The sequence below is a fragment of the Podarcis liolepis genome (assembly GCF_965112155.1).
Source record: "Podarcis liolepis genome assembly, chromosome: 7".
Taxonomy (NCBI): domain Eukaryota; kingdom Metazoa; phylum Chordata; class Lepidosauria; order Squamata; family Lacertidae; genus Podarcis; species Podarcis liolepis.
The window spans coordinates 83,861,046-83,887,067 of NC_139561.1; the positions used below are offsets into that span (position 1 = coordinate 83,861,046).

At 44.1% G+C, this 26,022-nt stretch overlaps 2 protein-coding genes across 2 annotated transcripts; both read right to left on the minus strand.

Annotated features, from left to right (window-relative positions):
* Positions 1-5,724: 5,724 nt before the first annotated feature.
* Positions 5,725-17,720, minus strand: LOC310712675 (cell adhesion molecule CEACAM7-like). Its single transcript, XM_083515964.1, has 7 exons — positions 17,460-17,720; positions 15,338-15,709; positions 14,251-14,523; positions 11,429-11,548; positions 9,659-9,741; positions 7,220-7,261; positions 5,725-6,000 (listed from the first exon to the last, which is right to left on the minus strand). The coding sequence occupies exons 1-7, from the start codon at positions 17,518-17,520 to the stop codon at positions 5,953-5,955; spliced, it is 999 nt and encodes a 332-aa protein (XP_083372090.1). The 5' UTR covers positions 17,521-17,720; the 3' UTR covers positions 5,725-5,952.
* A 1,817-nt stretch (positions 17,721-19,537) lies between these two features.
* Positions 19,538-25,178, minus strand: LOC310711158 (cell adhesion molecule CEACAM16-like; the record flags this gene model as incomplete). Its single annotated transcript, XM_083512626.1, has 5 exons — positions 19,538-19,568; positions 20,716-20,719; positions 21,975-22,088; positions 23,032-23,295; positions 24,773-25,178. The coding sequence occupies 5 exons, from the start codon at positions 25,176-25,178 to the stop codon at positions 19,538-19,540; spliced, it is 819 nt and encodes a 272-aa protein (XP_083368752.1).
* Between the last annotated feature and the right edge of the window lie 844 nt (positions 25,179-26,022).

Sequence of the window (26,022 nt, forward strand, 5' to 3'; positions counted from 1 at the left end):
CCAGAATTCCTGCAAATATTTTGTAGTCTACATTCAGCAATGAAATTGGTCTATAGTTTTTAACTTGGGTTAAATCCGCGTCCTGTTTGGGGAGAAATGTAATATACGCCTCCTTCCAGGTTTCTGGGATTTCCCCTTTCTTTAATATCATATTCATGGTCTTTTTCAGAGGTCCCACCAGGATGGATTTCATTTCCTTATAATAGCCGGCAGTGAATCCGTCGGGGCCTGGGGCTTTGCCCCTCTTTAGATCTCTTATTGCCTCCTCTATTTCCTCATTTTCAATTGGGGTATATAATCTTTGTTTTCCTTCCATTGAGATTTTTTGTCCCCCTTTGTCTTTCAAAAATCTTTCTATCTTCCTTTGTCCTACCTTCTCTTGATCTTTATACAAATTTCTATAATAATTAATAAACTCACTCCTTATTCCTTTAGGGTCAGTTCTTTCTTCCCCGTCTACTCTTATTTTATTAATTGTCCCTTGCTCTTTCCTTTTTTTAGTTTGCCAGGCAAGCCATTTGCCTGATTTGTTGGCAAATTCAAAGTTTCTTTGTCTAAGTCTTTTAATGTTCCACTCTACCTCTCTGTTTATTATTGTGGCAAACTGGGTTTGTAGGATTTTTATTCTTTCCTTTGTTTTTGGGCAGTTGGGTTTCTGAGCTAGTTCTCGTTCATTTGCCATTATTTGTCTTAAAATTTCCTCTTTATTTCTTTCTCTATTCCTATTTTTTATTGCGTTCTGTTGAATAAAATACCCTCTTATCACCGCCTTACTTGCATCCCAAATTATATTTTCTTTTGTTCCTTTGTCACAGTTATCCTTAAAATACTCTGTCAATTTTTTCCTTGCCATTTCCACCACGTTTTGGTCATCTAACAGGTAGTCTTTTAGTCTCCATCTGTAAGATCTTTTCTCAAGGCTTTCAAATTCCATCTCTAATGGGTTATGATCTGATATTACTTTCGGTCTTATTTCTATAGATTTAACTCTTGGACAGAGTTCTTTTGAAATCCAGATCTGATCTAATCGAGAAAAAGATTGGTTAGGTTCTGAATAAAAGGTGAATTGCTTTTCTAGCGGGTGTCTCAAGCGCCAAATGTCCACTAAACTGCAGTTTTCCACCATAGAAAAGAAAGGTTTTGGTAACTTCCCTTCTTTGTTTGCTCCATCTCTAAGTCTATCCATCTCAAGCGAAACAACTGCGTTCATATCCCCCATCAATATTATTTTTTGGTCCACATAGTCCATTAATTTTTCTTCTAATCTCTTAAAGAATTCTGTTTTACTGCCATTCGGGGCATAAATCCCCACTACCAACAGCTTTTCCCCTTGCCAGTTGATGCTGACCCCTATCATCCTCCCCTCCTCATCTTTAAACATTGTTTTAGCCTCTATTTTATTACTGATGTACAGTACCACACCTCTTTTTTTCACCTTGTCCAGGGTTTCAAACTCATTTCCCAACCGTTTGTTAATTAACACCTTTCTGTGTTTTCTGGCCACGTGCGTCTCCTGGAGACAGATAATGTCCAGGTTTTTCCTTTTCAAACATTGTTCGATTTTATTTCTCTTTCTTTTATCGTTCATCCCGTTAATATTCCAATTCCAAATTTTTAGGCCCATAGCGCTTGTGTTTTCCTTTTAATATTCTTTAAGGTTTTCCTATCTATTGTATATTTTCTGAGTCCTCTGCTTCCTCTTCTTCTTCCTCTCCCGACCTGCTCCCCTCCTCCCCCCCTCCTCTAACACTCTTGGTTCTCCTGGTGAGGCTCTCTCCGCTCTTCCTATTTCCTGTACTTCCGCTTTGAGTTCCTTATATTTCCTAAGGAATTTCCCGGTTTCTTCCTGATTTATCAACTTGTGTCTTTTACCTCTATATGTGAATGATATCCCTTCCGGGAATTCCCACCTAAACTCAATCCTATTTTTCCTCAATGTTTGCACCAAGGGTTTATAAGAATCTCTCCTTTTAAGTAATCTTATTGGGACATCTTTAAAAATAATTATATAATTTCCATCTATGTTCAATCTCTTTTCTCTGTTCCTTTGGAGGATCCTGTCTCTCATTTCTTTATTTTTAAATGTAATCAGACAGTCGCCTGGAAATTTCTTTGCTTTTGTTGCATTGACACGCATTCTAAATGCGTTCAGTATGCTGTTGGCCATTTCTTCTGCTGGCAAGCCCATCCATTCTGCTAACTCCTTCGTCAATTTTTCTTTAATATTCTCATTCTGTGTCTCTGAGACTGCTCTCAGCCTCAGATTCACCTCCCTCTGCCTCAGTTTGTTCATTGCTATAATATCTTTCATCTCTTCCTGCGTCTTACTTATTTCCATCACTTCTGATTTAATCTTTTTCTTGTCTCTTCTAATATCTCTTAACTCCACCTTTGTCTTTTTCAACCCTTCCTCTGTAAGCTGCGTCCTTCTAAATATTTCTTTTATTTGGCCCCTTATTTCATTCACAGTTTCCTTCATTTTTTTATCCAGTTTCCCAATTCTATTATCCACCGATTCTAACTTGTGTTCAACATTGACTTGACTTTGTAGGTAGATTGTCCTCTTTCTACCTTAGGGCAAGCAGCATCCGTGAAGCTATTATAGTATACATAAACAGTCTCTTCTGATCCTTAGGTATTTCTGGACCTAAAATTCCTAGTAAGAAAGCTTCAGGTTTTTTTATGTGAACATTTGTCAAAACTATTTGGAAAAATGTGTCCATCACATTAAATTTATTATATTTACATATATATGTAAATATATTATATTTACATTAAAATGCAGGCAAATTTTCATGAGGAATCTCCCTTTTCTTTCTCCCCCCCTCAGCATTAATCCTTTAATATTTAATATTCAGTATCCCACTGAATATGCAAGAAAACTATGCAACACTTTCTCTAAGAAGCTGCTCAAACATCTGATCAGCGTTCTCTACTCTAAACAGAAGCTAATAAAGGGGGAACTCCTTGTATTAGACAACTCTATCAGGAACCACCAAGCTTGGCAAGAGTTCCAAAAGGAAAAACAAAACATTTACCACTCTCAACTGGAGCTACTGAAAAAACAGAAAAACAAGAAACTCTCTAACCTTTCCAACCTACAGGCTACTAATCAAAACAAGATCAACAATATTGTCAATCTCTCACAGCAAGCACTCAGCCCAGCCGAGGAATCAGTCCTTTCACGTGGACTGTCATTCTGCCCTGCCAAATCCCCACACATGATCCAGTTCTATGGGGACTTGGAAGCATTTTTCCGCCGTTTACGCCTGAAGGAGTATTTTCAACACACACAACAACAAGACAAATCAGAACAAACAACAACTTCACAACACAACACCTCTCAACCCACTGGAGAACAACAACCACCCTCCCAACAGAACACTGACCACCAACTACCACTGAAAAAGTGTTACACAAAAAGGGACTCCACATGGACCCCTCCTGATGGACGCAACCCCACACTGGACTTGTACATTGACTGCTTCCGCCACAGAATCCAAACAGATGTAACCAGAAAACACCATCGCTTACAACAAAATCTAAACCATGCTGAAAGGAGAGCCATAGATAATCTCAGAAACAACCCAAACATTATAATTAAAGAAGCAGACAAAAGGGGAGCTTTCGTCATCATGAACAAAACTGACTACATTCAGGAGGCTCACAGACAACTTTCCAATACCGCCTTTTACACAAAATTGGACTCAGACCCCACACAAGAATACAAGAAAGAACTGAACAAGATTGTTAAGGAGCTACCCACACACATCCAAGAACAGATCCTCACCAACACACCAACAGAACCTCGACCAGGAACTTTCTATCTTCTACCTAAAATACACAAACCAGGAAATCCAGGACGCCCCATCATTTCAGGTATTGGCACTATTACAGTGGGTGTCTCCGGTTATATGGACTCTGTTCTGAAACCATATGCCATCAGTGCTCCCAGCTATGTACGTGACACCACAGATTTTCTGAGGAAAATACAATCTTTAAATAATCTTCCCAACAATACTATACTAGCTACTATGGACGTGGAATCTCTGTATACCAACATCCCACACAACGATGGTTTACAAGCTATAAGGAACACCATTTCAGATAAAACCACAGCGGACCTTGCCACCAAACTCTGCCAATTTGTCCTTACCCACAACAACTTCAAATTCGGTGATGACCTGTTCCTTCAGATCAGCGGCACAGCAATGGGCACCGGCATGGCCCCACAGTATGCCAACATCTTCATGGCAGATTTAGAACAACGTTTCCTAAACTCCTACCCACTCAAACCTCTCTTGTACCTGCGATACATTGACGATATTTTTATCATCTGGACACATGGTCAACAGACCCTGGACACCTTTCACCAGAAATTCAATGATTTTCACCCCACAATCAACCTTACAATGAATCAATCTATGCAAGAAATACATTTTTTGGACACTACTATAAAAATACAGGATGGACGCATAGACACCACCTTATACCGTAAACCAACTGACCGACAAACATATCTACATGCCTCTAGCTACCATCCCAAACATACCAAACAGTCCATTGTATATAGCCAGGCACTACGTTACAGCCGCATCTGTTCCAATTTTACAGACAGAGACTCTCACCTAAGAGATCTACAGCAAACCTTTTCAGAACTAAAATACCCAGCAGATGAAGTTAGACAACAGATCAACAGAGCCAGACTGATACCCAGAGAGAACTTGCTGCAAGACAGACCCAAAAAAGAAAATAACAGAACACCACTAGTCATCACATACAGCTCCCAAGTTAAAACAGTTCAACGCATCATCAGAGATCTACAACCTCTCCTGGACAATGACAGTTCTCTTTCTCAAGCTCTGGGAGGAAGACCTTTCATTGCCTACAGACAGCCACCCAATCTCAAACAACTCCTAACCCACAATAATACTACAACCAGACTTAACACGGACACTGGCACCAGAGCCTGCAATAAACCCAGATGCCAACTTTGCTGCCACATACACCCGGACAACACCATTATTGGCCCCAACAACATCACACATACCATCTCGGGACTATTTAATTGCTCATCGTCTAACATTGTGTATGCCATCAAATGCCAACAGTGTCCTTCAGCTCTCTATATTGGACAAACAGGCCAAACCTTACGCCAAAGAATAAACGGACATAAATCTGACATCAAGAATCACAAAACAGAGAAACCAGTAGGAGAACACTTCAGTCTCCCAGGACATTCTATACAAGATCTCAAAGTAGCTGTTTTACTACAAAGGAATTTCAGAAATAGACTGGAAAGAGAAGCTGCTGAATTACAGCTCATTACCAAACTTAAAACAATGGAGAGACCTGGTCTGAACAGAGACATTGGATTCTTATCTCATTATACATGACTAAGCCATTTCTCACCTTCTCACCCCTTGCCTTTTCCTGCAAGACCTATTACAGTCGTTAAGAGTCGTCAACAGGCTCATCTCAGCTATCTGCCAATCTCCGATTCCCACCACCCTTCTGAGTAACACCCCTCCCCACCTTCTCAATATATAGAAGGATCTGGCAACTTCTGTTTCAGTGTATCTGAAGAAGTGTGCATGCACACGAAAGCTCATACCAAGAACTAACTTAGTTGGTCTTTAAGGTGCTACAGGAAGGAATTTTTTTACATTAATCCTTTAGTCACACAAGATGCAATTCCAAGGATTTCTGTCTGGCCGTTCCAAGCGGAGTTTCTTTTGTGTCTCTGTCTCAGTATTCGCATGTCTTTCCCAGTGTGAGAGTCCCTTGGGGACCAAGGCTGCTTCCTTCGTTCAGTATAAGGACTAGGATTTCCAGAAGGATCTGCCCTGTATTTACTCAGCACCATCTGAAAGGAAGAGATCAGATCAACAAAGAGGCTTGAGGGCCCAGGAGAGGCCTCAGCTGCGGAGAGGAAGTTGCTGGTCCATGTCTTTATCTCTTTATCTCTTCGTAGACAGAAGGGATTCTGGGCTGCAAGGTCTAAAGAGAAAATGGAGATGGTCAGGTGGAAGCCACAGAGTCAAATCCACCTTTGCTTTCATTTGTTTTCCTGGCCAGTGTAAGAATACATTTATTTACGTATTTATATTCTTGGAAGCTGCATGGCCTGTAAGAAGAGACGGAAATCAGAGCTACTGTCTTTAAGGCAAGTGGTTTATACTTTCAGGGAACCTGGGCGTCCTCTGCCTGGAATTTGGATAATTCGGAATACAGGGCCTGCCACTGTGAATTCAATGCGAAGGAGGAATTTCAGGTCTAGTTCCCGCAGGGCTTCTTTTGCAGTGTGAGCAGAGAAAACCTTCACTTGATGAAACACCCATTTCCACCTGACTCTACAACCCTTCAGGAGACTTGCACACCTTTGCAGCTGGCCATCTAGGTGTATACATTTCTGTTCTGGAGGGAGAAATCCCTGCTTGAAATCTGGGAGAGCAGATGCCATTCAATGTAGGCTTTACTCAGCTTGATAGACTAAAGAGGTGACTTGGTATTCGGCCACTTTCTATGTTCTGTTGGGTAGGTACATGAGGAAGACAATTGCCCATAAGGCCCTAAAATGTACGAGGCCAGCTTTCTGAGTTGTGTCTGTAATCTCGGGTTAATTGTGAGAGCAGCTGATGGGCTCTTGTTAATACATTGGTACCATGGTTCTCAAACTTAATCCGTTCCAGAAATCTGTTCCCAAACCAAAGCGTTCCAAAACCAAGGCACACTTTTCCCTAGTAAGTAATGCAAAATGGATTAAGACGTTTCAAACTTTTAAAAACAACCACCTTAAACAGCAATTTAACATGAATTTTACTATCTAATGAGACCATTGATCCATAAAATGAAAGCAATGAACAATGTACTGCAGTCACATAATCAATCAATCCATACCTGAACTGCGTTCCACAGTCAGAAAAAGAAAACAAAAGAGCTGCAAAATCAAAAATGCAAAATAAATAGTAAAAACAGACAGACCTCAGCATAACACTCAAAACGGAAGTGTGGCACTCAAATCAGAAGCGTAACACTCAAAACGGAGCACGTTCGGCTTCCGAAAAACGTTCGCAAACCAGAAAACTTACTTCTGGGTTTGCAGTGTTTGGGTTCCAAGTTGCTTGAGTACCAAGGCGTTTGAGAACCAAGGGACCACTGTAACAGATATTTGGTCATATCTGGCATTTCCAAATATTCTGAAGCACAAAGGACTCACCTCATATGTGTTGGCAGCGCTGGAGGAATTTTCAGGATGAACCTGGGTCAACGACAAAAATATGTTGAAGGGAGCACCTCACTGTAGCCCTGATGCCCAGTTCTTGCAGTGTGTCAGTGCAGAATTCTGAGAATTCAGTTTATATTATTATGGCCAGTTTCAAATGTGTGGCCAGCTGAATTTGGCCTGTTCCATTTTCTTAAGACCCACATTTAGGGGCACCTTAGCAGATGCTGAAACAGGGAGTGTTTTCTGAAAACAGAAAGTTCTGTTTTTTTCTTTTGTTTTTTAAACCCACTTTTGTTTTGCATCTTCGTGACTTAATTTGTCATTCCTTTCTGTGCTCCGCTGTTTAATCTAGACTATAAATCCTCTGGATCATGGAAATGGCCCCCCTCATCTGCTCTCAAGGTCCGCTAAGTTAGCACTGATGCAAAACATAAATGTTAAACAGCATGCAATAGCAGGAAAAGCTTGAGGGTGCCTCTTAACCCACAATATTTAGTACTCTAAATAGGTCAAATCATGTTTTTTCACATGGCCAGAGACCTGGTGCAAAATTCAACTGCAGTCAGCAACTCCAGATAACATAATAATAATAATAATAATAATAATAATAATAATAATAATAATTTATTTGTACCCTGCCCTCCCCAGCCAAGACCGGGCTCGGGACGGCTAACAACCAATAATAAAAACAAGTTGATTAAAATACAATTTAAAAGATTAAAATACAACATTAAAACATTAGGGTGCAATCTCTTCACAGGAGGAGAAAGGAAAAAAAGAAAGAGGGGGAGGGAATCAAACTGATTCTAAGCGAAAGAGCGAATCACAGTAGTCAAGCCTGGAGGTGACCATCGCATGGATCACTGTGGCCAGGTCGGGGCGGGAAAGGTAAGGGACTAACTGCTTGATGCGCCGAAGGTAGAAAAATGTCACCTTGGCTGTTGTTGTAACCTGCGCCTCCATGGAAAGGGAGGCGTCAAGGATTACACCCAAACTCTTAACGGAAGGCAATGGCACTTATTGGGCCCCCGCAAGAGAATGGAGTTGGTCCCTCACCCCCATGCCATCCCAACCCAGCCAGAGGAGCTCTGTCTTTGAAGGATTTAGTTTCAATCGGCTCCCACGAAACCATGCAGCCACAGCTTCCAAGCATCTGGTCAGTGTGTCATAACATAGAATGCCAACTTGATACAGAGAAAACATGCTCAACTCTACATCTACCCAAAACCCAATTCTAAGATCATCTGAGCTCCTGTCTCAATTACCAAAATGGGTTTCCATTCTAACAATATTTCTGCCCTTTCCATTCACACGGTTTGGTACAAGAGAAAGGAAAATTTCCCCAGCTTGATGGGAAAGGAAGATTTTAAGTAGCCGCAGATCAGTAGTGGGTGGAGCCTGATGTAAAAATGGGTGGAGCGAGAAATGTAAATTTCACCTTTGTGCAGTAGGCTAGTTTCTACACACATCCCTCTCTACACCTTCATCCAGGCAAGGCTGAGACTTTCAAAGACATATTCCAGCCAGGCAAAAACACTCAGGCAAGGTGTGAAGCCAGGTTGGTGGTGGACATGACCGGAGAAGGAGTGTGTCTTGTGGAAAGACTGAGTGACAGGCAAAGTGATATTTAACCCCCAGAACTCACTTTTCCTACTCCTTGTCTACCAGGTAAATGCTTTAAAATTGAGAGGATCGGCTCCATTCTAAACCCATCATAATATTGGCAATAAACAACAGCATAAGAAAACTAGTTTGATGGCAGCCTTCCTCGCAAGGTGATCATCTTTCTTCCAACAGAGCCTGGTTATAATCGACCCTCTGTTAGAATGAAGAGGATTGGTTTGAGAAGATATTGAATTATTTGGGTAGGTTTGAACAATTTGGGGCAATTAAAATGCTAAAAGTTAAATAAACCTTGTGGAGGGAGGAGTGTTAAGGTATATAGAATTGCACATATGGCTGATTTGAATATGTTATTATTATGTATACCGAATGCATCAGCCGCCTGGGGGTTTTCACTGTTTGTTTTCACTGTTTGTGTTTTGGTTGTTGGTAAAAAATAATAAAAAATAATAAAAAATAATCAACCCTCCGTTAATGCTCCTGGGAGAGAACTGAAGTTCGAGAGAGTTCTTCACAGTTCAGGAGGAGAAAGCAAGATGAAATATTTCTACATCAGATACAAATTTCCAATCATACCATCCCCAAATGTGTTGGAGGTTAGACAGGTACATAAACAGGTTGATTGTGGGCAATAGGGTTTTTTTTTTTTTTTAACTTATTGAATTTCCCCTGAAAAGAGGAAATCCAGATCAAAGGGGTGTGGGGTGGAGATGGCATTTAGATGCTGTAGGTGCCTAGTGCTTGCCATGCTTGAGGTGGCCCCATCTCACCCCAAACGACCATCTGGAGGCCCCCTGAGTCACTCACCTGTCCAGCTGGAAGAACGTTCTCATATATTTGAGGGGTGGATACAACTTGGGTGGAAGTTTGGCCATTTCGACGACAGACACCTGGAGGAGGGAGAAGTCTGGGAATAAACACGTAATGTGGACCTCATATCCTACAACAGACCCTACAGATCTGCCCCCGAGAGCAGGGTAACATTAAGCAACCTGCAGCAAGACCATTTCTTTATGCTTTTTAAGAAGCATCTTGTCCTTAACAAGAAGGAGAAATGCAGTTTATTGATATTGATTGATTGCATCCTATCCCACCCTCTTCTCCAAGGAGCTCAGGGTTGTCTACACAGTTCTGCTGCTCTGCATTTCAGCCTCACAACAACCCTGTGAGGTAGGTTAGGCTGAGAAGCAACAACCGGCCCAAGGTCCTTCATGGCCAAGTAGGCATTCAAACCCTGGTCTCCAGGTTCCCAGGATGACACTCTAACCATGACACCGTTTCTTACACCAGTGTGGTGTAGTGGTTAAGAGCGGTGGACTCGTAATCTGGTGAACCTGGTTCGATTCCCCGCTCCTCCACATGAAGCTGCTGGGTTACCTTGGGCCAGTCACACTTCTCTGAAGTCTCTCAGCCCCACTCACCTCACAGGGTGTTTGTTGTGGCGGAGGAAGGGAAAGGAGATTGTTAGTCGCTTTCAGACTCCTTTGGGTAGTGATAAAGCGGGATATCAAATCCAAACTCTTCTTACACAGGCATACAAGCTAGTCCCCCAACAGCTTACAGCCTAAAGGAGGTGACTCATTTAAATGTCAGTGCACTATGCCAACCATTTGGGGTTCCTTTTCCAGTCAGCAGAGTCACCCAGAAAGTCTTCTCAGTTCAGCTCATGTGTTGGTGAATTCCCACGTGGGAATAAACACCTCACCCATTTCACTTCAGCTTATTGCAGAATTAAAATTGCAATTTATAAAACTATTGGTCTAAGGAAAATAAAGTAAAACTATATACAGTGAATCATTCCTCCTCTCTGTTCTTCACTAGAGCGTGTGAGTTGGGACCATTGGTGTAGTAGAAGATTAGCAGCCCAACTTAACGATGCTAGTTAGCATGAGAAGGGGTTAAGACCACAGAGCTGTATTGCTGATAGGCAGACCATAGAGATGTACTTGGGAGAGAGGGCTCTGTGTGATTTCATTTCCCCACCTCTCCACCCCTCTTCCTTCAACCAGCAACGAGGGTTCCGCTTGCTCCAGCTCGTACACATGTCTGTGGCTGTTTTTACTGTAAATATAAGTATTTTACCTGCTTAGTTTGTTTACTGCTGCTGTTGCATATAACAAATGCATGACTATAGGTAAGTAAATCATATTTTAAACTTACTTCCCAGTCTGTTGCCTGATTCTTTGTCAAGAAAGGTAAGAAAGGGGGACACAGCTTACGTTTTAGATGGGCTTTACCCCAAGAAGGCTTCACAATTCTTATGCTTTAATTTTCTGCTAAGGATGGGATCTTAAACTCTGTTCAGCTTGTGCAAGTGGGTGCCTGGAGGTAAGGTAAAGATAAAGGGACCCCTGACTGTTAGGTCCCGCTCACTCCGTTGTGGGGATTCGAACTGCCACCCTTCAGATGGGCAAGCCCTAGGCTCTGTGGTTTAACCCACAGTGCCACCTGTGTCCCTGCCTGGAGGTATAAATTGCAATTAATATATCCTCTCCTAACTAGTAAAACTCATCCCACAGTTGATAGCACCATGTTGAGAGCACCCTGCAGTTGATGGCCAGCTCTGGTTTTACTCACGGAGAAAGACGTAAGTCAGTGTTCCCACTAGCACCAATATCACAGCCAGGGACCCGATAACAGTCCCAGCGAGGGCTCCAGCAGAACCAGAAGAGGAAGAAGAAGAACTATCTGAAGAATCTGAAGAGCAAAGGACTTTTTTTTCATGATTTTGCATTAAGGGTTGACAATAATCTAGCCTCTCATCTCTCCCTCTAATAGCACTAAAGGAAGGAAGGTCAAGACAGTGGTGCCTCGCAAGACGAAATTAATTCATTCCGCGAATTTTTTCGTCTAGCGAATTTTTCGTCTTGCGAAGCACGGTTACCCATAGGAATGCACTGAAAATCAATAAATGTGTTCCTATGGTCAAAAAAAGTCCAAACAAAGCCAAATTTGGTACAACGAGAGTTTATTAAGTGCTCTTTAAAGTCACACATACTGTAAAGAGCATTTCAAAATTCAAACCCAGAATTTTTTTAAAAAAAACAGTAGAGTGGCCCAATGGTCACAGAAAATCATAAAAATGCAGAAAAAAACACACAAGCTTCCAGATTCTTGCAAACCCCTTCCCAACACCAAGTCCTTGAATTCCAAACACCCCAACCCAAAATCCAACCCCCCCCAAAAAAAAGTTTTAAAAGCTTAACTTACCAAATGGCTGCAAAAGAAGTTTTGGAAAAGCTTAAAAAATCACCAAAGTCTTTAAAAACCTCAAAAAAGTCTACTATGTACACTGCGTTCTATGAGTTGCTCCTCGAAGTCAAGTCTCAACTGTATTAACGGTGTTAAGAAAAAGGAAACAAACTTGCAAGACGTTTTCGTCTTGCGAAGGAAGCCCATAGGGAAATTCGTCTTGCGAAGCAGCTCAAAAACGGAAAACCCTTTCGTCTAGCGAGTTTTCCGTCTTGCGAGGCATTCGTCTTGCAGGGCACCACTGTACTTTAGAATTACCCAGCTTTGGGGGCAGAGAGGCAGCAGCATGTAATGTCCAGAAATGAATGCAGCTCTTCCTGGCTCACATAAGATTGGCTAGAAAAGAAGCCAAGGTGTTGCCCTCCCAAAGGTGAGAATAGCTCTTCCTGAAACTCAGTGCCCAGTCTAGTGATTTTCTCTCTCTCTCTTTCTTTCTTTCTTTCTTTCTTTCTTTCTTTCTTTCTTTCTTTCTTTCTTTCTTTCTTCTCCTTCCTTCCTTCCTTCCTTCCTTCCTTCCTTCCTTCCTTCCTTCCTTCCTGAATGTTTTTAGTAAATATTTTCTTGGTTTACGAAAGAACATGCGTTGTCTCTTTTTTCAGCATACACCCTACATATTACCACCCAACCCCCTCTCCCCACCTCCTTCTTCCCCAGTCTAGCGATATTCCTTGATCCTTCCAGCTCCCCCAAGCTCTTCTCCCACACTCAGCTATGTGGGCCGCATAAGAAGCTATATTCCCTTTGAGCATTGAAAACAACTGTCCCATACGTGCCAACATTTCTCTGATGAAACACCATAATCTACCTCCACACAAAAAGCGATAGGGAGTTAGAAACCACTAGCATGGAGAGCAGAGTCAGGAGGAAAGGTGTTCCTGGTTTATTAGTGGATTACTCACATGCTATAGTTATCTTACTGGGGTTGCTTGTAGCATTACTGACAGGGTTGACTGCCTGACACGTATAGATCCCTTCGTCCTCTTTGGTCCTTGTGCCCTCAATCTTTCCCAACATCAGGGTATTTTCCAAGGAGTCTTCTCTTCTCATGAGGTGGCCAAAGTATTGGAGCCTCAGCTTCAGGATCTGTCCTTCCAGTGAGCACTCAGGGCTGTTTTCCTTAAGAATGGATCAGTTTGATCTTCTTGCAGTCCATGGGACTCTCAAGAGTCTCCTCCAACACCATATGTTAGTGCATATTAATTGCTTTAAAAATGCTTTTAAATGAATATAACTCCCCCTCCCCCCAAAACCCCCCTCAAACATTTCCCCACTAAACAGCTAAAAAGGCAGTTGCAAGACTAGCGTATTCTGGTATAGTTTTCTGATGAAAAAAGGAATAATTTTGTAGGGCCTCATTCTTGGGGCAGAGGAATTGTGTTTAGGACAAATTCATGAGCCCCCCCCCAAGGGGGAAGGCACAGAACTCTCCACCCCAGAGCACAGCAGAGGAGATAGATTTGGGTGCATAAGAAGTAAGAATGACTGGAGAGCAAGTTAATCATACCTGAAACGGTGATGTTTGTATCCCCTGTGTTGGTAACTCCAGGACCTTCTGGTTTAAATGAATAGGTTCCAGAGTCATCTGGCTTTAAATCTGTGATGTAAAGGGAGCAATTTGGCTTCACAGTTTCCCTGCCAGTGTGGGCATCTCCATTTTCCTGACCAGGTGAGAAATAGTTCTTCCTCGGACTCAGTGCCCAGTCTAGTGATTTTCTCTTTCTTTCTTTCTGAATGTTTTTTATTAAATATTCTCTTGGTTTATGAAAGAACATGCGTCGTCTCTTTTTTTACGTTGTAGAGTCTTTTTTATCACCTGATGTGAGACATTGGTGCTGCATAAAACCCAACATACACCCTAAATATTACCACCCAACCCCCTCTCCCCACCTCCTTCTACCTCAGTCTAGCGATATTCCTTGATCCTTCCAGCTCCCCCAAGCTCTTCTCCCACACTCAGCTATGTGGGCCGCATAACAAGCTATAGGCCCTTTGAGCACTGAAAGCAGCTGTGCCACACGCGCCAACATTTCTCTGATGAAACACCATAATCTACCTCCACACAAAAAGCACTAGCGAGTTAGAAACCACTAGTGTGGAGGGCAGAGTCAGGAGGATAGGTGTTCCTTGTTTATTAGTGGATTACTCACATGCCAAAGTTATCCTACTGGGGTTACTTGTAGCATTACTGACAGGGTTGACTGCCTGACACGTATAGATCCCTTCGTCCTCTTTGGTGATGCCACTTAGCATGAGGGTTTGGTTCTGGTCAGAAAGCCCAGTATTAGATGGGACAGGATTACCATCCTTGAACCAAAGGATGGAGACGTCAAAGTGGTCAGAGGTGTTGCAGTGTAAGGTGACAGTTGTGTTCTCTGCCACTAGGGATTCTGTCGGCCGCAGGACTGGGTCAGAGAGGATTTCTGCAGATGAAAAGACAATCATCATTTGTGGGTCCTCATGGTCGCTGAATCTGGTTATGGTCTCTTTAAGAGAAGCCATCAAAGAAAGCCACTTTGAGCCACTGACATGTTTTGTTGTTGTTGTTGTTGTTTAGTTGTTTGGTCGTGTCTGACTCTTCCTGACCCCATGGACCAGAGCACGCGAGGCACTCCTGTCTTCCACTGCCTCCCACAGTTTGGTCAGACTCATGTTTGTAGCTTCAAGAATACTGTCCAACCATCTCGTCCTCTGTCGTCCCCTTCTCCTTGTGCCCTCCATCTTTCCCACCATCAGGGTCCTTTCCAGGGAGTCTTCTCTTGTCATGAGGTGGCCAAAATATTGGAGCCTCAGCTTCACAATCTGTCCTTCCAGTGAGCACTCAGGGCTGATTTCCTTAAGAATGGAGAGGTTTGATCTTGCAGTCCATGGGTCTCTCAAGAGTCTCCTCCAGCACCATATGTTGGTGCATATTACCGTAATTGGTTTTAAAAATGCTTTTAAATGAATATAACTCCCCCTCCCACCCAAACCCCCCCTCAAACATTTCTCCATTTGAACAGCTAAAAAGGCTGTTGCAAGACTAGCATATTCTGGTATAGTTTTCTGATGAAAAAATGAATAATTTTGTAGGGCCACATTCTTGGGACAGAGGAATTGTGTTTAGGACAAATTCACGAGTCGCATCCCACCCTCCCTAAGGCGGAAGGCACAGAACTCTCCACCTCAGAGCGCAGCAGAGGAGATAGATTTGGGTGCATAAGAAGTAAGAATGACTGGAGAGCAAATTAATCATACCTGAAACGGTGATGTTTGTAGCCTCTGTGTTGGTAAACCAAGGACCTTCTGGTTTAAATGAATAGATTCCAGAGTCATCTGGCTTTAAATCTGTGATGTAAAGGGAGCAATCTGGCCTCCCAGTCTCTCTGCCAGTGTGGGCAGGTCCATCTTCCTGACCACTAAATGGAGGTCTGAAAAATGAAATAATCATGTTTCTTTCTTCAACTGCCCCTCTGTACCATTTGCAGCTGGCAATATTCTTCAGCTCAAGACCTTCTGGTGTTAAGGTGACACTATCTCCTTCTTTCAGCACTTCTGGAACAACTCTGATACTTATTCCAGTTGTCTCCTGGCCTCGAGTCAACAGGAAGCAGGAACTCAGGACGGAGGCTGCAGTGTGGAGAAGAAAACGAAAGACATGTTCTGCTAAAGAAGAAGAAAAAAGGCATTTCCTGGAGCCATCTAACCTCTGCTGAAATGTCACGGCACACTCTAAATATCCCAGTTCGTAACAGTGATTCCCCCCAAGAGCTTCCTGCAAACACCAAGTGTAGCCCTTACTTTATTGAGCAAGCAAGAAGGCAGTTCCTTTCCTGGCAGCTCAGCCTCAGCCTTCTTCTGGGGCAGACATGAAGAAAGGGGAAGCGCTCTTGCATTTCCCCTTCCAGGACCCTCCCATGTTTCTAGCTAAGCAAACATTAACATAAAGGGGTCCAGTGAAGGAGATCTGGGCATCTGTCTGTGTTTACTTCCTTCAGGGACTCAGGATGATTCCTTTCTTTTCTTTCTTCTCTTTATAATTTTTCATTTTTAACAAATGAACATAATAATCTGATTTATAAATCCTTTATGTACTTTCGCCATGCCACAAATACACATGCCAGCCAAATATATTATCATGACATTCCAAGTCTTTAATATGCGGATTCTTCAGTGACAACCATTCCTTCAACCAGCACAGACAGGAAGCTTCATAATATAATCTCATATCCAACAGGGAAAAACCTCTTCTCTCTTTCTCATCTATCAATATTTTGTATTTTATTCTTGGTTTTTTCCCTTGCCAGACAACTTTTTGCCATTTATTTCAATAATTTCAATCTGTCTTGCCGATCACCGGTATTGATTGAAAGAAAAATAACATTCATTTTAATAAATGATTCCTTTCTTCACACAAAGTGCTCACTGGGCACTAAGAATCCTTCTACCATTTTTTTTTATTTCCCCCAGGGATCCAGCCTTCCCCTTAAGTACTACCTCTCTACCTTCCTCCAGAGCTGCTTGTCTAGAAGGCTCTGAGGCATTGTCAAAGTCATCATGGAACCATACCCTCCAACATTTCTCCAATGAATATGGGGACATCCTAAGGAAAAGTAGGATAGTCCAGGCTCAAATCAGAAACTGGCTTCTGTAAATCGGAGACTGTATCTGGAAAACAGGGACACCTGGAGGGTCTGTATGTAACTCCATCTACAGTCTTTCAGAACTCTTACCAGAAACCCCTGTGGAAATGGGGCCCTGATTCTGCATCCAAGTAGGTAGGAAACAGAGGGTGAAGCGGTGCGACCTTTAGTGGGACTTGCCAATTTTGCATTTCATTAGAAGTTTTAGTACATATTTAAAATGCATTTAATTGCAAATTAACACAATGGTCTAGTTTGAATTCCTGAGAAGGAAACCACCACAACATTCGGAGGAGCATGAAATCTGGCAGTGAGTGAGGTTTAAACCTCTGCATTAGTCTGAGAGGTGCAGATCTATATTAGAACTAAAAGACCAAATTCCTCCAGCATCCTCATCCTACCCCCCAAGCTCAGCTGCATGTAACTCCACCTGCTTCCTTCCAGCGCTCTTACCAGCAACCCCTTTGGAAATGGGGTCCGGATTCTGCATCCTAGTAAGTACAAAACCAAGGGTGCAACAGGGTGGTCCCTAGCAGGCCTTTTGCATATAAATACATGTTTAAAAAGAGATTTTTCACTCAAAACAACACCTTCCTCTATGAAATCAGGTGCAGAGTTGGGTTTCGATATCTGCATTAGTGGGAGAGATACAGATCTGTGCTAAAAGACCAAATTCCTCCAGCATCCTCAACTCCCCCCAAGTAAGTCCTCCCCATTGCAGGGTGCTGACCTCTCACCTGCTAAGGGCAGCATCTTCCAGGAGACCTTCCAGCCATGGGATCTGCGTGGCCTGTCCATCTTGTGGGTGCACTTCCTGGAGAATTGATCTGGCTCTCTGTCCCTTTACAGCTCGTGCTCTGGGGGTCTTTCTCTGCTCCTTGCCTAGTATCTGGTTCCAGCACCACTGCTGCCTCCGAGTGAGTCTCCGATCAGAGAAACAGGAACTTGGCTGCTGAATTTTCAGCACTGGGTTTCCCCCCAAGGGTTGGAAATCATCCAAACAAAGCTCTTTCATTAACTTCCTTCTATGCCCTTACTGACTGAAACCAAGAGTTGAGTTCTTGCTGCAACCTTTGAACAATTATAGCGACACAATTCCCTCTTTGTTTTCCAGCATTTTTCCTCGTCGGCCAAGACTTGTGGTTGATGTCGAGCGAGAGAGGAGGTCACTACTACCATTTAGACTTGTGTTTTGGTACCAAAATAAGGCATTTCTATCTCTTTCACCACCTCCTTTCTCTCTCTGTCTCCCATTGCTCTGCTCCTCCTTATAGAGTTCCTGTGTCTCTTGCATGTGCACACCCCCTGGGTACGATTTGGATGTCCTCTCAAATGACTAAAATGGACCAGCTACTCCTTGGGTCTTTCTTCCCCATTTCTGCACATGTGTGATGTTGAGATCCTGTAGACCAGGGTGGTTCAACTTTTCATAGCAAGTGGCCCGCAAGAAGACATTGGCAAGGAACCCGCAGTGTGCACACTGCCTTGTCACACGGAGAAGGGGGTCGGAGGAAAGTGAGGCCAACATTTGATGGCCCTGCCCAGCCCTCACACTGCCTTCCTAAAGCCCCCCAAGCGAGGTGCCGGGCTTTGGGTGTGGAATGTGATCCATGAGAGGCAGTCAAGTACAACATTCCTTGTAATGCCAGAGAAGACATGCGAGGGAATGTTTGGTCCAGCCAGTCAAAACTTCCTGTTCCTCCTGGCTGGAGCATCCTTCCTTTTGCATGTGATAGACGGTGGATATGACCTAACCTGTCCAGGTAACGAAAGGACGAGTCACGCAGCACACCTTCCTCTTTTTGACTTTCTTCATTTGACCAGCTTTTAGCTAGGATTGCTCTGCTAGCTCTCAGCTAGCAGAGGCACTGGGATTATTCCCCCATATGGGGTAGATCCACATGTACATATTTGTAACTAAGTCTGCCTTCAGGAATCCAACTGTAAACTGATGTGAGTAAACTTCTTTTATTGATTTTGAATAAGATTGTGGTGTCTTTATTCTTTTAAGAGGGATTTAAGGGAATTTACCAGGAACGTACAATTCAATCTGAGACAGACTGAATTGTATAGTAGTGAGAGGCTCACACGAGCCTGCAACCAGCTATCTGCTGTGCATGAAAAGGGGAATGTAACTCTGCTACATAAAGAAACTTGTTGGAGCAAGTTAGGAAGGATATTAATAAACAATATATCCTCCCCTGCCACCCTGAACATTCCCACATTGGGGAGGAGGCACGAAGCTCTGGCAGGGTCCTGGCATCCTTCCAGCTCTCTCTCTCAAACATTTTTTTAATTCAATTTCACTTTTAACATTTATCATCACAATCATCATAACATTTATCATCATAATCATTTTACAAATAGGATTCTCAAAATCCCCGAACTTCCCTCCATGGTTTCCCCAGATATTCTTTTCAAACTGCTTCATATCATATTCTCCATCTTTTCCTAAAACTCAGTTTTTTATCATAGTTCTCTGTGGTGTAGTGGTTAAGAGCGGTAGTCTCATAATCTGATGAACTGGGTTCGCGTCTCCGCTCCTCCACATGCAGCTGCTGGGTGACCTTGGGCCAGTCACACTTCTCTGAAGTCTCTCAGCCCCACTCACCTCACAGAGTGTTTGTTGTGGGGGAGGAAGGGAAAAGGAGATTGTTAGCCGCTTTGAGATTCCTTAAGGGGAGTGAAAGGCGGGATATCAAATCCAAACTCTTCTCTTCTTCTTCTCTTCTTCATTGTAAGTGTTTTCAAAATCCTGCTAATATTTTCAATTGTTTACATTGGTGGGCTCCTCTGTCACCACGTTACATCTTCTCTACGCAGACTTTGTCTCTTCACTGCGGGGTCTGGAGAGAAAACGGGGGCTCATCAGGTTGGAAACTTCAAAGTCAACCCCGTTTTGGTGTTGCTTTTATTTGCTTTCCTGGGCAGCACCAGAGAACAGTGATGGCATGGGCTGCTTCCCCCCCCCCCCTTAGAAGCAGAATGCACTTTTGAAAGAGGAGCTAATAAGTGCCCTCTCATTGGTTGGTTTATACTGGCTGGAGAATCCAGGCATCCTTTACACGGAGTTTAGGACTTGCATCCAGTGCAACACTGAGAAACTTGTTCCGTGAGTGCAAGGATTTATGCTTGCTCAATGGAACTTTCTCCTGTACTCCCATGTGGCCCCTAAATCTGTTCTGGGCTTTCCCTGACCCTCCAGAGCAGATTCGAGGGAGGGAGAAGGGAAGTCCATTGTGCAAGTGTAAATCCTTCTGCTAATGGCACAAGTACCAGGGATGCCATCCTAGGGGCTGTACCAAATGCGTCTACTTACAGAAAGGCCCATTTGAATGGATTAATCTAAGTGAGTTATGCCCGATATTTTCAGTGGGTGTTTTTTCGTATCTGACGTCCAGGCGTCACGCACAATGTTGTGACGTCGCACGTGATGCCTGGACGCAACGCAAGCCCCCACAATCTCTTTCTCGAGTTGGCGTGCCTGCCCTCAGGTCACTTCTCTCCCACCTCTGCTCCCGTGGAAAAACTGAAAGAGAGAAAGCGTGTACACACGAGTTTCCCTTTTCCAAGGGATCTCAGTAAAAGCTGAATCCAAATAGAATGAATCTGAATGAATGAATATGAATAGAATGAATATGAAAGGTCATAGAGCTGAAGGAGGAAGCAGGAAAGAGCGTCTCTCTTCCAGCTTTCATTCTTCAGCCTTGTTTGCTTTTCAAGGGAAAAATGGGTAACCATTTTCACCACCTCATGTGCAAGGAGGCTGTGTGAGTGTGGTGCTCAGAGGGTTCATAGGCAACCAGGAAAGAGCTCAGGATTGCCATTGCCTTTTGGTGACCCTCAGTTTAACTCATTTAATCTAGCCTATAAATTACCCAGGGCAGGTTCCTTTATATTCTCTTCAATTAGAACACCAGGCTTAATGACAGCACTGAAAGGAAAGACTGCCTCGTTGTAGGGGTGCCTTACAAAGCTCATCTAAGGCCTTACCTGTCTGGAATGGCAACATTTTCATAGGCAGGAGGGTCACATGTTGGCGGTTCAGGTGCCTCAACAGTGGAAGCATTTTCAGTCCGACATCGGCCACCTGAGGGAGAGAGGCTACTGGGAACCAAATCTTAACATTCAACCTCTCCATTAGTTGTTACTTTTTAAGAATATACGATATGTGTGGCTTAGAGTACTGGACCAGGAGCTGAGAGACGAGGGTCCAAAACCTCACTTGGCCACCTGAAGTCCACCGAGTGACCTCGGGCCAGTCGCTATCTCTGAGCTTAACCTCCCTCACAAAAGTTGTTGTGAGGATAAAATGCAATGGGGAAGAACCAACATATGCCACCTTGAGCTCATTGTAGGAAAAGTGGGGCAGAAATAATAATAATAATAATAATAATAATAATAATAATAATAATAATGTGCTGCCCATCTGACTGGGTAGCTCCAGCCATTCTGGGTGGTTGAAAAATAAAATAAAATAGTAAAAGCACAATAGAACACCACACACTAAAAACTTCCCTGAACAGGGCTGCCTTCGAAAATGCAGTAAACAAATAGACATCTGCAAAGGAGTTCTCCAGTACAAAAGGAATGCAGACAATACCTTCAGACCAAAAGGAATTTTGGGTCACATGCCACATTAGATGCCTCAATGAGGCCTTTTCAGCATTTCAGTCATACTTCATGTTACGTCCGCTTCATGTTACGTTCTTTCAGGTTACATCCCGTGGTGACCCGGAAGTACCGGAAAGGGTTACTTCCGGGTTTCACCACTTGCTCATGTGCAGAAGTGCAAAATGATGTCACGCGCATGTGCAGAAGTGGCAAATAGCAACCCGTGCGTGCGCAGACGCGCTGCTGCGGGTTGCACTCTTTTAATGTTGCGAACGGGCCTCCGGAACGGATCCTGTTCGCAACCAGAGGTACCACAGTATTCCTCTGCAATAGGCTATGTTAGACTGTTTCACACTATCCTATTAGACTATACCTTGTGAAGTCGAGTATACCTGAAACATTAATTTTGGCTGAATCAGTCTCCATTGTAAGTCTAACGAAATGTTCCATACAGATTCTAAAGCAGTTCCCCATTATTTGGGCTGTATGGCACATTCTAACTCCTTATTCTGTTCCTATGTTCCCACTCTGCTTATTCCCTGCCCCCCACTGCCCCCAATACGGATTTGTAAGCAACAGCCCCAGCTTTAACTTTCTAGCAATTAGTTCTAGCTTGCAGCTTTCATTGTCATACTCACGGCATCTGTAGAGCGAGACCCCCAGCCCAATCAACGACAGGATCAGAATCAAGATCCCAGTAGTGATCTTAGCAATGTCCTCTGCCTTCCAAGCAGCTTGACTTGAACGAGAACCTGGAATCGAAAAAGGTCCTTTTGAGGGCTGCAGTGGCCAGATTAATGGTTGTGTTTACCTTTAGAACTTAATTAATCAGTATTCTAAAACCACTGTGCCGACTGCCGGTTTGTATCCAGGGAGAATTCAAGGTGCCCATGCTAGTGTTTAAAGCCCCAAACAACATAGGTCCCAAATATCTGGAAAGCTGCCTCCTTCCCTACAGACCGCCCTTAGTGTTACGATTGGCAGAGGGATCCTTCTTTGTAGTTCCTCTACCCTCAGTTGTCGAGGGAGTCACCCAGGACTCGGTATTCCCTGTGGCAGCCCTCAAACTGTAGAATATCTTCCCCACAGAAATATTCCTAGCACCTTCTCTATACAGCTTTTGGTGAATGCTGAAGGAGCACCTTTTTACATGGCGTGTATATGTTCTAGGACCAACCCTATCTCTGAAGGTGGGAAATTGCAGCTGCCAGGCATGTTTGCCCTCAGCGCCTCTCATTTTGCAAAATAGGTAATCACCAACAGTGGGTTAAACCACAGAGCCTAGAACTTGCCGATCAGAAGGTCGGCGGTTCGAATCCCCATGGCGGGGTGAGCTCCAGTTGCTCAGTCCCTGCTCCTGCCCACCTAGCAGTTCGAAAGCACGTCAAAGTGCAAGTAGATAAATAGGTACCACTCTGGTGGGAAAGTAAATGGCGTTTCCGTGTGCTGCTCTGGTTCTCCAGAAGCGGCTTAGTCATGCTGGCCACATGACCCGGAAGAACTGTCTGCGGACAAACGCTGGCTCCCTCGGCCAGGAAAGCAAGATGAGCGCCACAATCGCAAAGTCATTCGCTACTGGACTTAACTGTCAGGGGTCCTTTACCCCTTTTTTGACATCTCTTGGATGCACACAACCCACCCACCCCAAGAGAGGAGAATAGGAATTAGCAGCATGGTCAGGCTAGGATTACTCACTTATTACGCTGGGATTGCTTATGGCGTTGCTAATGGGGTTTCTGGCCTCGCAAGTATAGGTCCCCAATTCATCTTCGGAGGCTCCAGCTAGAGTGAGGGTTCTGTTCTGCTCAGAGAGTCCTGCTTGAGCTTGGAGGAGCTCCCCATTCTTGAACCAGAAGACTTTGACATTGGAGCTGTCAGAGGTGCTACAGCGCAAGGTGACGCTCCTGTTCTCTGCCAGCACCGATTCTACAGGCAACAGAACTGGTCTGGAGAGGATTTCTGTACAGAGAATAGAAAGAGGCTTATCCTTGGTGAGTCCTTGTGTGTTCCAGCTCTTGCATTCTCCATCCCGTATGACCATTAAGGAACCCCACCTTTAGACCACTTCCCAAGACAGGAGAGGCTCACTTGGGGAGGGGGTGAGGTTGACTAGACTCTCAGGTGAAACACATGGGATGCTTTACTTAATGCCAGGGACTGGGCAGAGGAAAAATGGTGGAGACTGCCTCTCCAGCCTGACCCTTCCAGAGAAGAAGAAGAAGACAGTTCAGAATCACAACAACGCAGAGGCAGATGAGGGGAAAAGCTGGGAAATAGTGGGAGAGGAGGAGGAGGAGGAAGAAGAAGCGCCAGGGGAGAGAAAGCTGACAGACTCAGTGTCTTTAGAAAGCATTCCAGACCCCTCCTTTCCCAGAACCCGGTGGGCATTGAAAGTAGGAGAGCAGAGAGCTCAGAGGCCAAAGGCACAGCTCAGCCCACCGTAGTGATGACGCATAGTGGGAGAGACAGAGGGGATAGCGTTTCAATCAGAGCAACACCATTACTCCAAGAGGCTGCATTTCTAAGCCTCTCTCTGTGAATATTGAATAAAAAAAAATTGGTAAGAACTTTCCTCGTCTTATCCACTCCTGGCAACCTACCATGTGGGGTTGCATCCTCTGAAGCCTGACATTTAATGACGCAGCAGGAGAGACGACTCAGGGCGCATTTAAACTAGGCATGAAGGAACCTGTGGCTCCCCAGATGCTATTATTGTTATTGTTAATTATAAAATTTGGTTAGTTCCTTCATCTTGCCCTGGGCAAAACAAAGTGACTTCCAAGAAAACAACCCCACATACCGTATTGGCCCAAATATAAGCTGCACTTTCCTCCCCAAATTCTGATCGTGCAGATGATCGTGTCTGAAAGTGCAGCTTATATTCATGACCTTATGCCATTGGCAAAGCGGCGTGGCTCCCCCCACGCCAGGAAGCAGCCCAGGAGCACGGGGCAACAGTGCCTGTCCCATCTGCGGCTCCCAAGCCTCCCCCAAACTGCCAAATTTTAAAGGTGTGGCTTATATGCTGGTGCAGCTTATATACAGGCCAATATGGTAGATACATTAAAACCAAGCGGGGAAAGAGGGGGAAGAAATACATTAAAAATATTACACCTATATCTAAAAGGCTACATACAGATGGTTGAAGGCCAAATACCTGTTTATAGAAGAATGTCGTGTCCCCCCCCCCCCCGGTGCCTAAAGATATATCAGGATGATGTCAGATGTTGTTCAACTCCCACTTCCTTCATTCTCTGATGTGCTCTGATGGTGTTTCCTGCTTGGCAGGGGGTTGGACTCGATGGCCCTTGTGGTCTATTCCAACTCTATGATTCTATGATTCGTGATCATTGGCCATGCTGGCTGAGGATCTGGAGGCCCACAGATTTCCTCATCCCTGACATAAAGGCATTAGAAGAGCTGGAGAACGTCATACCTGAAACCTCCATGTCCACATGGCCTGTGGTGGAAAGCATCCCACTTTCGTCCAGTGTTACTGTATAAATCCCAGAGTCCTCTGGTACTAAATTCCTGATGTGAAGGGAGCAGCCAGGACCCATTGTCTCTCGCCTAGTGTAGGCTGCTCCCGGCACATAAAACGGAGGTGTATGGGTGAAGATCAGTTTCTCCGATTCAGCTGTCACCCCACGGTACCAGCGGCACCTTTTAAAATCTTCTAAGACAACTCCTGGTGTAAGGGTGACGCTCTGCCCTGCTACTGGATTCAGTGGTTCCACAGCGATGGAGATTTTGGTGGCGATGGTGTCCTGACCTTGAGTCAGCAGGAAGCAAGAACTCACAATGGAGGCTGCAGTGTGGGAAATAAGAGAGATTTTTCTCATCAAGCCAGGGGTGGCAATCTTTTCCAGCCTGAGGGACACATACCTTTGTACAGTGGACTAGTCTCTACACAACTACTACACAACCCTCTATCCTATGACCAGGAGAGAAAGACACATTATTATTATTATTATTATTATTATTATTATTATTATTATTATGAGGATGGATGGTGGCTAACAGATTGCGGTTGAATCCTGATAAGACAGAAGTACTGTTTTGGGGGGACAGGGGCGGTCAGGTGTGACTGACTCTAGGGTTGCGCGCTCATCTCGCTCAAGAGGCCGGGAGCCGGCGTCGTCCGAAGACACTTCCGGGTCACGGGGCCAGCGTGACGAAGCTGCATCTGGTGAGCCAGCACCAGCGCCGCACACGGAAACGCCGTTTACCTTCCCGCTAGAAAGCGGTCCCTATTTATCTACTTGCACTTAGGGGTGCTTTCGAACTGCTAGGTAGGCAGGAGCTGGGACCGAAAGACGGGAGCTCACCCCGCCGCGGGGATTCGAACCACCGACCTTTCGATCAGCAAGTCCTAGGCTCTGTGGTTTAACCTACAGCACCACCTGCTGACCCGCTGTTAATCCCCATTATCCCCAATTGCCATAGACCAGGGGTCTGCAACCTTTAAGACAAAAAGAGCCACTTGGACCCGTTTCCGAAAAAACAACAACAACTGGGAGCCGCAAAAACATTGCAACATTTAAAACAAATATAACACTACATATATTGTTTCTAGCCTTAATGCTATATATACAGGATCGTGCAGTCAGCTGTCAATCTCAAGAAAAAAGGACAAATTAATAGCTAATTAAAATATTTAATTTACAACCAGGTAACCAGGTTAAT